The sequence below is a fragment of the Heteronotia binoei genome, chromosome 3 (genome assembly GCF_032191835.1).
Source record: "Heteronotia binoei isolate CCM8104 ecotype False Entrance Well chromosome 3, APGP_CSIRO_Hbin_v1, whole genome shotgun sequence".
NCBI lineage: Eukaryota > Metazoa > Chordata > Lepidosauria > Squamata > Gekkonidae > Heteronotia > Heteronotia binoei.
The window spans coordinates 148272561-148285508 of NC_083225.1; the positions used below are offsets into that span (position 1 = coordinate 148272561).

A 12948-nucleotide genomic window follows, 5' to 3' on the forward strand; every position below is an offset into this window, starting at 1 on the left:
AAGCTATTTTCCTACCAATCCCATCCATCGGACTGAGATATTCTGCATGTGCAGCTACAGTGGGATTCAAAAGCGGGATCAGAAGCAAGATAGTTGGCACTGAAACAATGAAACTTAGGTATTCAGCCAATCATAGATCCATCCCACCGTCTGAAACTAGCTCAAGATTAGGTGAAAGAAGTAAACCCTAACACAGTTATCCTCAGAACTCTTTCATAGAAGTAATCTCACTGAACAGACATGAGTTGGAATCAGGTAGACCTGCTTAGGATTGCACTGCAAATACAGTTTACTCTAGACACTCATTCAGGGGTAATACAGTTTACTGTTTGGTGTCCATTCAGGGATAATGTGAAAAGTTCTCCAAATGTTCTGAAGACTGAAGAGTACAGTTTATAATCTTAGTGCTCTCAAAACTATTTTTTTTCTTTCGCAAATCAACATCTTCATAGCTACCTGGAGGCTGTCTCACATGATGCAAAATGGCAGTAATGGCAATTAAAGCCAACATTTCTTTGATACCGCAACCAGTATTGCATCATGGGCCATCTAAACTACACTAGAGCACAACTGCATGTGCATGATGTTATCAAGATGGCAACAAACAGACCATTTTACATGTTTATTATAAAAAAAATAAGTCTTTATAATTTTAAACAAACATTAATAATCGGCCCTCAAATTTGGGTCCACAGACAACAAACACAAAATTGAAGTGCCACAGTTATTTACATTTATCAAGATACATTTTCCCATAAATTTACATAAAGTGTACACACACATACACTGAGCATGTTAAGCATTGAGACATCTATTGCATTAAGACATCTATTGCTCCACCCCCAGGCTTCTGCTTTCATCAGATCAAGCTATCACTTCCTCACCAGTTGCTGCGTGGCCACATTTTGACCCATGGCTCCCTCCAATTTCCCTCACTTCTACTTGATCACTAAAAAACAAGAAGATGTGAGGGAAAATGGAAGGAACCATGGATCAAAATGTGGCTGCGCAGCAACTGGCGGAGAATTGAATGCTTGATCCGACAAGCCTGGGGGCAGAGCAACAGTGGAGTTGGTCATAGTTATCATCACATGTTTTCCCCTCTCTCCAGACTAGGGCATTTTAGGTTGCAATCATGTTTGCTTGATATGCACAAATGCAATGTTAGTTCAATTCCCAATTCTGCAAATGATTCAAGACTGAAAATCTGAAATACAGGGTTTTTTCACATATTCCAGGATTCTTCTAAATTATCAAACCAATTTTGAAAACAAAAATGGCACAGATAAATCCATCTCTTAAAGCCCAAACTTAAAAACCTATGAAGGCAAATGTTACTTATTGACTTCAGTGAGAGATGGATAAGAAATAAAACCAGTTTTCATGCAATACCCCCTGGATTACACCAGGGGTTGGTGCTGCAGTTCATGAATCCTAGGAAGCACCACACTGAAACAGCGCAAAATGGGAAATTGAAGGAATCCTTTTGAAATGTTTTTGCATCTGGAGGAATGAGAAAACCTAGCAGAGTCATACTGGTTATTACTCCTGAGACTATTTGCATAATTATGGGACCCACACAGCTACCGCAGTACTGATATTAAAAGTAGAATTCAAGAGTGGCTCGGAATAGAAAACAATAACTTTGCAGTACAAGACAACTGACGGATAAGACTTGGAAATTAAATCAAGGCAGTCATCTATGAATTGACATGTCAACAATCTTTCTAAAATCAGTGCTGTATTTTAATGTAAATTTGGCTTATAATTGTATGTGCAAAGTATGAAATACAAACATTCTCACTGTTTATAGTTGTATATCAACAGTTTTGATAAAATGGGGGTCCTTTCCCTTCAGATTTCTCATTTCTGCTTTGCCCATAATCTTTCTTCTGGCTGGCAGGCATACACAAAGAGAAAAAGCAGAAGAAACAAAAGTAGATCCTTTAGGAAATCTAGATAACAAACATGGAAACAAAAAGGATTCTAAACAATAAATATGAAAAAATAACTAACAACCTTCATACAATCACATAGATCAAGGTGTGTGTGTATTCTTAGTGTTTTTGTGATTTTATATATATATAATTACAAAAACACTAAGAATACACATCAATATACAAGAACTGGAATTATACCCAAAGAGGCTGAAAGAGTTAGAAGAATTTATGGCACAACTTGGGTGGATTCCCCCCCCACTCCTTTCTCAGGATTGATGAGGCAAATTTACAATGATGCAACTATTTTTTAATCTTTATTAGATTAGATACCATTCTTGTATTAAAAACTGGGGTTTTCACCTGTGAATAAATGGGATGATCATTTGAATAAAAAGCTACCAAATCTGATTCAAGACAAGCTTTGAGCCCAGGACATTTGTGATATATAGTTCTTGTATATAGATGCATATTTGATTCTTATTTTTTTGTAATTTGATTATATTTATTATTATGGTTGTGCATTGGTTATGGCTGTGCATTGATTAATTTTATGAAGATTGTCCTTCTTAATCATTTGCTTTTTTTTCTTTTTGGGAGCACCTACCTTGTGTACCCCAATAGGTGCAATCACCATTTTGCATGAACGGGCAATATGGGTATATTTAAGTTTCCATATATGCGAAAGCAACAAAACTGGGTTTCTGGTACTACACACTAAAGCTGAAAAATAAGATGGCAATGGCATGTATTAAGGGGATCACAGTGCTCTATCTCTCAGTAGGTAATGTGTGAGTGCCAAAAATGTAGTACATGAAATGGGCTAAAACCTGTTAAGAAACTTTAAAGTATTTCATTAAAAGTGTTATATTTAATTGGAAAACTGTGATTAAAACTGAAAATAAAATTGATCCAGGAGCATCTTCCTCTGAAAGAATCACTAAGTTATTTAACTTATCCACCCTGAGGACAACTGAATGTTATAAGTGTGTACTGCAAAAGAAGTTGCATGTCTAAAGGAAGTGTTCTTAGAATGTCCATGGTACAAATTAATGGGTCAGTTCTGAGATGACTTTTAATATTTAAATAAATTCAACAAGTAAGTCTACACATGTAAGAATTCCATAATCACCTAGCTTCTCTGGATATGATTCTGTAAGGATTCTTTTTTAAACTGATGTACTCCTGAAAAAAGTTCCAGAGCCAAACAGTGATAGGGACTCCGCTTTTTAATGGCTCTGCTTCTATGCAGCACTTGGCATGCAGAAATTAAACAGGTTAAAATATGACCATAATTTTATTTTCATGAATGGAAAAAATTCACCTGCTAAATTTGGGTACATATTGTGGGTCTCAAAGGAAGGAAGTGGAAGCATGGCCTTGGCTTGTAAGTATGCCTTCTGCTTTCACTGCATCCACCTCTGCCATGGGGACAATCCTCTGCTGCAAGCTTCCATTCATGCAAGACCAGCATCTTTCAATGAGCTGAAAAGCAACATGTGCTAGGGGGAAGGCTGTGCAGTGGAGGACCACCTCCGTCATGGAGGAAGAAGGGCATAAACAGAAGCAAGGCTTAGAATCCAAGCCATGAGATACAGCACCCACTTGGATTGTCACATCCCCCACCCTCGCTGTGGCCTGTGAAACAGGCAGAAATCAGCAAGTGAAGTTTCCCCATCACTGCCATAAATCAGGGCCTCTCAGTGCCAGAAAAGCCTTTTGATTTCTGCCTGCTATCTGTTAAAACCTAAGAAGCCCTGCCATAAAGTAAACTGGCAACCAGAACCTTCCTAACACTTTCTTGAGAAATATTAATTATTCAGACACAGGGTGTCCTTTTTTTGTAATATGGTTTTACTGTCCCTTGACAATCAGCATCCAGAAACCATATGCAATGCCATAATGCTCTTGCAACTGCTTGTGCTGAGGAAAACCTGGTAAACAAAGACGGAGAAAAAAGAAAGAATAGCAGCATTTAAGGAAAGATTTGGAGCAAAGCTTTGGTGAGGATTTTGTGGTCAGGCTGGTTATTTTGGCACAATTAAGGCATCATCATTAGTTTATACACTCAGGAATATGATTTTAAAGATGACCTGAATTTCAGAGCTTTCCACTGATAGAAACAGCATAACCATGAAACATTGTAATATGGGTCAATATGTTTGAATTGTTATCACCTCTTGACTTCTGTGTAATGCTCTCACATGCACCTATCCAATTAAATACTTGTATTCACATATTCCTGGGGGTATATCCTATCAACTCCACTCAACAATGGTATCCCAACAATGCAAAAGCTTGCTTCTGATGCATGATGCTTTTCTGCCACCAGAAGAGTCTCTCTAGCATTGGCGGAAGGCTCTATTGGCCCAGAGTGGAATGGTTGGACACAACCCCTAATATGCAGACAGCATTGGAAAATATACTGCAGTTTTGCTGATCCACACAGCAGACAGACATGAATGAAAATCACATGACCTTCTGTAATACATATGGTGTGACACTGAATTGCGTCTTTTGCTCCTGGAACACTCTAAAAATTGAAGTTTGCCAATCCTCAATGCTGTAATTGCAGCTGTTTAGTTGCTTGACCTAAGACATGAACCAGATGGGACTCAGAGCAACAAAGAGAATCGCTTGTACACCACTGAAGAAGGGTGGGCCAAATTTGTTAGTTTTTCCTTGCTTTGAATCTGTTAAAATCAATGTATTAGACTATAAGGTGAAAGATCCATTTGGGGAAATCTTACAGTATCATCTTTATTAATTTTAGATCCCGATTAAAGGATCTAAAGCAGATATTGGGTAGCAACTATGAAGACAAACCATGTCAATGGTTCAACATTTAAAGAACACCTCAGCTTTTAGGACTCCTTTCCCTGACATGAATCTCAGCCTTGTGTCTAGACATTATTACAGCACAGAATTTGGGGGTGGAGTGCTTTCTTTTTAGGTACAAAGATGTATCAGATGATTATAGGTTCTCATGTTATGAACTACTAGCTGCTTGCAAGGAGCATCCTAGGTACTAGGTATCGCAGATATTGCGAACTAAAAGTGACAGGGGCCTCCAGATTATGCTTTCAGCAACTACTGCAGCCTCTTGGAGACATCTGCATTAACACACTCATGCAGAAACACAGCCATGCTTCCTACTGGGTAACCAGTCACTCTTTTGACCTAACTTACCTCAAAGGGCTATTGTGAAGATAAAATGGAGGAGAGAACCATGTACACCACCTTGAGTTAAGTGGCAGGATAAAAATGAACTGACTAATTACATGGACCTGAACCAAAATGGAGAGAAATGTATCAGGTTCAGAGCCATTATAAAGTGTTTTCAGACCATGATATCCTGATAACTCAATTGCTTTGTGGTTCCACTAATTAAAAGGAGATTTCTTTCTGTAATATAAATGTCTAATCATAGAAGATTCAGATTAACAGCATCTGGCCACAAATGTTATTCCTACATTAGCTTTAAAGCTAATTAAACATTAAAGCTAATGTTGTGAGTACATCCACTTTGTGAGTACATCCACTTTTTCTCCCTAATGGAACCTCAGGTAACTTACACTATCTTTGTTCCTGTCTCCATTTTACCATCACCACCATCACCCTGTGAAGTAGGTTAGGTTCAAAGAAACTGACTAGTTCAAGGTCATCTGGTGAACTTCAGTGGCAAAGTAGAGATTTGAATTTGGGTCTCCCAGATGATAGTCTATCTACTTCACCACTCCTGGCTTCATCCATGAATGTGCTGTCTTCTTGGAGAACTGTGTGTGTTTAGCCTTCTTCTAAACAGCATGTATGATATCCTGTCTTACAAGACTCTTTGCTTAGAGGCCCCACATGCTTTACTTTCTCTAACCCTTCTCTCTTCTAGCCATGAACAGTGGAATAGTCAGTTTTCTTAACCCACACATGTCAGTTAACCATTCTAGTTCTTGCCATTCAAATATCAATCATCAAGGCAGGGACATTCTGCTGCGTTTGTTACATCTGGGAGACATGCATAGCATGGTTTCCATATGTTTCTTCTTAAATATCTTGAGAGCTATAAACATTTTAAAAAAATAAATCTATCCAAATGAAAAAAAATCTTGGCAAAAATAGCAATTGTTTTTCCATTCTTATTCTTCTGTTAAGTTGATCACAATGTTGTGGTCTATGAGTTCCTTCAAAAGCCTTTGTTCAGCAGCAATGTCATGGTATCCATTCTGCATGAAATAAAAATCATACAGACTTTAGTGATTAAGGAAAAGAGCAAATGGGGGGGGGGGGTCCCTACTGCTGGAAAATCCTGATAAAATTAGGTGTCCTCAATCCCACTGAAAAGCATCAATTTATATTTCTCAGGCTACTTCACAGCATTTTAAAGATGCATTTGCCACAAAATTGCCTGCCACTGTGTTTCTGATATCTGAGAACGACAGAAGGCAACTGAGGACAATCCATTCAATCAGTGGTATATCTGCAGTACCAGATAGGAGTAACCTGTCATAATGATTTGTGTAGAAGTGCAGCAGGATCGCATTGTTTCTCAGTTCATCTTTCAGTTGCAAACTATATTTTGTGCTCTAATAGGCCACAAGGGCAACTAAATCCATTATGTGGGGAATGATTCAGCAAGTCTGTTTGTATGTAGCAGGAGTGTTTGTTTTCCTAAAGATCAAGGTCAGTACAGTGATATAAGAATATATATGCCCAAAAGGGTTACAGATACGAACAATGAATCAAGAAATCCCAGTGTGAATTCTGTTTCTGTCATGAGTTCACAGTCTCTTAGCCTCTAAGTCTCAGTCCCTAAACTGGCAACAGGAGGAGAATACTGACCTACCTTACAGAATTATTAATAATAATAAAGATTACAAGATGACAATGAATGCAAAGTGCTTTGAGCACTCCAAAACTCTATATAAATGCTTATTCAGTTTTTCCAAATGACAAAAAGGTGGAGCCCAGCTGCACAGGGTCACCCTTCATATTTTTCTCAAACTGTGCCAGTGGTGCCTGGTTGGTAGCAGTGCTGAAATGGAGGATATCTTAGCATTTAGAATACTGCAAAAATTCTGTTTGAAATACTGTTTGTTGAAAGCTATTTCATTCTGGGTTAGACATGTTACATGCACATTCCATAGATTTACGTGTACAATTAAAACGTCATATACTGTAATGAATAAACTGGCCTGAAGAACACAATGAATCAATTTGTCAAAAGTCAAAATAATGCAGCTGAAGTGAAAAGTGATGTAAGATTCCTAGATCAGGAACATACCATCCACTTATCTCAATGGCCCTCCCTTCTCACTAGTTTTCCAGAAAAAGACATTTTCACCTAGCCATTGGGTTGAATCCAGTGGATTTTTTCCCCTAGTCCTTTATTAATGGGTAGATAAGTAGCTGACATATTTAGGGATAAATATCTCAAAGGAAATTAAGGCTTTAATGGAATTCAACTATGATGAGTTATTAAAGGAAGTTCAAGCATTACTAGCTAAATGAAACAGAATCAACCTTAGCATGAAAGAATCATGTGTTATTCTTCCTAAATTTTTATATTTATTCCAGGTTATTCTAATAGAAATATCAGAAAAAACTTTGAATAAATGGCAATCAATTTATTTAGAATAATGCTAGGCCTAGGATAAAATTTTCAACACTGTGTAGACCCAGCAAGAAGGGGTTTCAAATACCCAATCTGAGAATCTACTATTATGCAGCTAATCTTGCCCAAACAGTTAAAATGTTTACAATAAATCCGGTAGAAGCTTGGATCAGTATCAAACAAGAATATGTTATATCTGGCCTGATAAATTGGCAAATAAAGATTAGAAATCTTTAATCTCAACAATGTTGGCGATAGCTCACATGACGATTGCTAAAAATTGGAAACCCCCACATACCCCATGATTGAAATGTGGTATGATAAATTATGGGACCAGTATGTAATGGAGAAGACAATGGATAACCCTTTCTTCAATGATGATATTGATTTGGCTATAGATTATGATTTCCTTTGGGCGCCAATTTTGGAATTCTTTGGGAAAATTTCTTTTTTGTCTAATAGAATGAATTATAGGCTATTTCACAATTCTTAATACCTAGCATATTATGTACTGTTTTTGTAAATTGTTTGTTATATGCATCCAATGGTCTAAATTGAATTTGTTAGATTTATATTTTTATTATTTATTTTTCCTATGCTCCTTTTGTATTGGATTAGATTTAATAAAATAAAATTTATTTTTAAAAAAAGAAAGAAAATTTCCACTGATGTAATGCTTGCTGATTATTCCTTCTGGCTGCAGATCTCCAACTCCCCCATGTTGTCCCATGTCTGTCAGGAGAAATATTTTGGGAGACATTTAAAACTGCAATGGGAGAACTTCTGCTCCACTGATGGAAATCCTTTTAATCAGTGGAGATTTTCTACAGGGCCCAAGCCATTACCCAGAAAAGAAAGTAGGATTACTACCTGAATCATCAGAGACATGGTGTCATTGCCATAATAGTGTAAGACGCTGTTTCGGTCACTGAAGTTGTACTTGAAGCCTGCCAGATGGACATCATTACATATATGTAATGCAAAGGTAATGGCGATCAACCCTGTTGTGGGATGCTTTGGTTTCTAAAAAAACCAACCAGAAGTACAAGTCTTATAAAAAAAGCGTTTGATTTGCAAATACTTCCAAACAAATGAAATTATTTCTCTTATGGAAAAAAAATGTGTCAAGCTGATATAAGATCAAACGGTATATTTAAAAACTCACAAACTTGGCTATATAAACACAACTAAATGCATTTGAAATTCCAATTAAACTACCATTGTGAAAAAAGGGAACATATAGTCACTCAGTTATCACTTTTACACATAACAGGATAATCTACACACATCAACAGCATTCATAATTAGAGTAATTCTCACTGGGTGGGTTGGGAACCTCATTGGTAGAAAACTGAACTCTTGGTCTGGGGAAATAATTATTCCAAAGAGAAATAGTAAAAGAAAGGTACTTTCCAGATAAAATGTGCAAGGCAGAGATGGGCCCAAACACTTAGTATGTTTCAGCTGTGCCTTATAAGAGCACCTAGGAAGCTCTCCTATATGGCTTTCCATATACTTCACATTGCGCGTGGAAGATGCCATCAAGTTGCAGTTGACCTGTGGTGATCCCATAGGGTTTTTAAGGCAAGAGATAAACAAAGGTGGTTTGCCATTGTCTGGCTCTGCTTAGCAACCCAGCATTTCTTTGCTGATCTTCCACCCAAGTGCTAACTAGGGTTGAACCTGATTAACTTCAGAGACCTGTTGAGATAAGGCTAGCCTGGATCACACAGGTCAGAGTATATCTCAAATTAGTATAACTATTAATAAAAATATCTAAATGGTGTTAACAGCAAGACACAGGAAATAGAATATATGAGACTGATCACTGGTTTATCAAGGTCAGTATTGACAAGTAGCTCTTCAGGATCTCAGGCGAAGTAAAACAAAACTCCAATGGCACCTTAAAGATTTCCCTGTTCCTCCACCCCAGTCAGTATTTCATAGACTTATTGCTGGAGAATGCCCTCACTAGCCTCCTGGCAGCTTCCTGTTGATGCCGGTATAGGATGGCCTAAGGCAACTCTGCAATCTTCCCTCTGATCCCACTGAGGCACCCTTCCCATCTCATCAGGCAGACTCAGCCACAGATCTTTCAAGTTTTCATACTGACATCTGTCATATTTAAAAAAAAATGATGTAAATCTATCATTCAATATTATCATATACTGAACTACTAAGCTACACATTTAATTACAAAGAAACTTTAATCAGTTATATTTCAATATTTTACCACAAAAAGTTTGACTACAAGGATGTTATAATAATTATAAAAAAACCCTTTCCAGTTGTTTTCAAATTCATCTTTTGGTTTTTGGTTAATATGTCAATTTTGCCATAACTGCATATTCTTTCATCTTATCAATCCAGTTCTCCAGAGTTGGGCAACACATGGTTTTCCACTTAGCTGTATTACTCTTGCTGCAGTTAACATACATCTGAGTAGTTCATGCATTGTTTTATCCACATTCTTTGATAGAATTTCTAATAGTATTGACTCTGATGACAAAAATTTGATTTTTAATTTTTTTTTAATTTCTGTATATATTTCCATCCAGTATTTTTAATTGTTTTTTGCAGGATCACCACATATGGTAAAAGGTATATTTAATTTAGAAGGGAAAGGGTGGTTACTCTAGCCCTTGAAACAGGCTGTGGTGTGCCCACTTCTAAAGAAGCATGCCCTGGACCCAGGAGATCGCAATAACTATTGACCAGTCTCAAATGTTCCATTCTTCAGCAAGGTGATTGAAAGGGTGGTGGCTAGACAAGTTCAGACTTTCCCAAATGAGGCTAACTACTTGCATCCTTTCCAATTTGATTTTAGACCTGGTTATGAAACAGACTTGGTACCAAAGAAGTGTGACTCTGTTGGTCCTCTTGGACCTCGCAGTGGCTTTTTACACCATCAATCATGGTGTCTCTTAGGGACTGCCTTTCTGGGCTAGGATTGTTAATAATAATAGTTTTGATTATACTGTGAATGCCTAGTGTAGAACCAGCCTTCAACAAGTTGTTAATTAAATTCCTGGGAAATTTGGAAAGTCTGAGCAATTCTCTCAAGTTTTCACTTCTGTAGAAACTCCAAATGCCCTTGATGTATGACTTGCTTTCCTAAGGAATCAGAAGAACTCTTTGTTCCAGGTATCTTGCTGTGTAATAAAAAAATATCCACAACCCTGCAGAAACTTGCTAACAAGAAGAAAAAAAACCTTTGCCAGGCTAGCAATATCAACAAGGTCAAATTCAAATATGTGATACTTCAATCCACTGTAGGTTTTGGCAGAGATTTCCAGGGAAGTCAGCTGTTTTTAAATGGGAATAACTGTGAAATGTCACTTTTTAAAAATAAAGTTTCAGAAAAGAAAAGGGAGCTGTAATTGGCCATCCCATCTCCTCATAGCACCAAAATAAAATACTCTAATTGATTTCCACATCTAAAACTGCTAGATGGAAACCTGACAAAAACAAACAGGTTTTTAACTATCAAATACTACTTTAAGTGTACATGTATCAGTGGAGTTAAAATGTCACATACTGGGAATTCTTTTAACACACATAAACTAGGGGTGGTCTGTGGTATGCTTTTGCTTAAACATACAGTTCCATGTAGGCAAACATCACCATATCCTTCACACAGCCAGTTTCTGTCTGGTCTTCAAAAGGCAAGATTTTTCAAGTTATTAGTAGTTGTGGGTTCTTTCAAAAGGTTCCTTGTAAAGAAACTACAAGCATTATCCTTTCCCTTCTCCCTTCAACACAGCAGCCAAAACTGAAGAACACAAGCTGGAGACCCAAAACATTCTTTTCCCCCTCTTTTCTCTTTTTTTGAGCTTCAGTTGTGCCCAGGTGTCATGATCCTGGGCCTAGTGAGTTACTGGGAAAAGCCTACATTTCCCAGGATCCTCTCTGTCCCTCTGATTGGGTGGCAAGGTTTTGGAGGGAAACTACCCCAGAGAGGGGTGGGGTCTGGGAGAAGAGAATAAAAGGGCCAAGCCCAGACTGGGTGTGTTTTTCCCTGGAGAAGCTGCAGGCAGAGAGATGCTCTGTCTAGAGAGGTTGCAGACAGAGAAGAAGAGCTCTCTGGAAGAGGCAGCAGGAAAAGATCCCTTACCCAAGAGGGTGAGTGTTGGTTATTAGAGTAGGAACTGTATAGTTAAACGCGTCAGGGCTTTTGTTTGTTTGCACCAACCTTTACTGTTTTCATATTCACTTTAGCACTAATTCTTTGTCACCCACTTACTGTTTTAGAGCACTAACGATAAACTTATTTTTGTTGTTATACTGCCTGGGTTCTCACATCTCCTTGGTCACAGTTAAGAGATATTTATTAATAAGGAAGACAAGGGTGGTTGGGTGCTCTGGGCCCTCCATACCGACCTTTACCAGAGTGGTGGCAACCAACAGAAGGCCCTGCTAGGCCCCTGCTGTGTGACACCAGGCAAGGCAAATCTTCAAAGAGCAGTCACTCTTCCTTCTCACATTTGGGAAATCTGCTCCCCAGGGAAGGTTGCCAGTCCTTCCAGAACTGCAGGGTGGGGTGGGCAGAGACAGTTCTAGCAGTGGTGTGTAACTAGGGTTGCCAAGTTCAATTCAAGAAATATCTGGGGACTTTGGGGGTGGAGCCAGGGGACTTTGGGGGTGGAGCCAGGAGACACTGGGGGCAGAGCCAGGAACAAGGGTGTGACAAGCATAATTGAACTCCAAGAGAGTTCTGGCCATCACATTTAAAGGGACAGCACACCTTTTTAAATGTCTTCCTTCCATTGGAAATAATGAAGGATAGGGGCACCTTCTTTTGGGGCTCATAGAATTGGACCCCCTGGTCCAATCGTTTTGAAACTTGGGGGGTACTTTGGGGAGAGGAACTAGATACTATATTGAAAATTTGGTGCCTCTACCTCAAAAAACAGCTCCCCCAGAGCCCCCGAAACCTCCAGAACAATTCCCCATTATACCCTATGAGAATCGATCACATAGGGAATAATGAAGACGTTTCCCTTCCCCCCCCCTTTCTGGCGAGTCTGAAGCAGCGGATCGGCCTCTCTACTCACCAGTTGCTGCCGGCTTCTTCACAGAAACACAGACGCACCATCCTAAATTGAAGTCTTTCAAGTCAAGCCTCCGGAGGTGCAAAGGCACATGGTCCTTTGCGGCGGGGCTCCCTCTCCCCCCCCCTGCCAGCCAGCTGATTGGGGTGGGAAGCAGCCTGGAAAAACTGAAGAAAGGCTGCTGCGATCGAGGCTGGGTGGGAAGGGAAGGGCAAGGGGAAGCTGCTGGGATCAGGGCTGGGTGGGAAGGGCCGCCATTCCCCCCCGCTTTCCAGATTTTTTGCAAGTGGGGGGAGAAGGCTCCAAATCGGGGGTCCCCCGGGTAGGTGGGGGATTTGGGAAGCCTATGTAT

General features: G+C 39.0%; 1 protein-coding gene across 2 annotated transcripts in view; it reads right to left on the reverse strand.

Moving 5' to 3' along the window:
• Positions 1-610: 610 nt before the first annotated feature.
• Positions 611-12948, reverse strand: part of ST3GAL6 (ST3 beta-galactoside alpha-2,3-sialyltransferase 6) — a 138633-nt gene continuing 126295 nt past the window's right edge. For both annotated transcript variants that reach the window (XM_060234606.1, XM_060234605.1), the window contains exons 9-10: positions 8416-8568; positions 611-6157 (exon numbers count right to left, since the gene is read on the reverse strand). In XM_060234606.1, coding sequence (XP_060090589.1) covers positions 6071-6157; positions 8416-8568 — 240 coding nt within the window. In that variant the 3' untranslated portion in view covers positions 611-6070. The remainder of the gene's footprint in view (positions 6158-8415; positions 8569-12948) is intronic.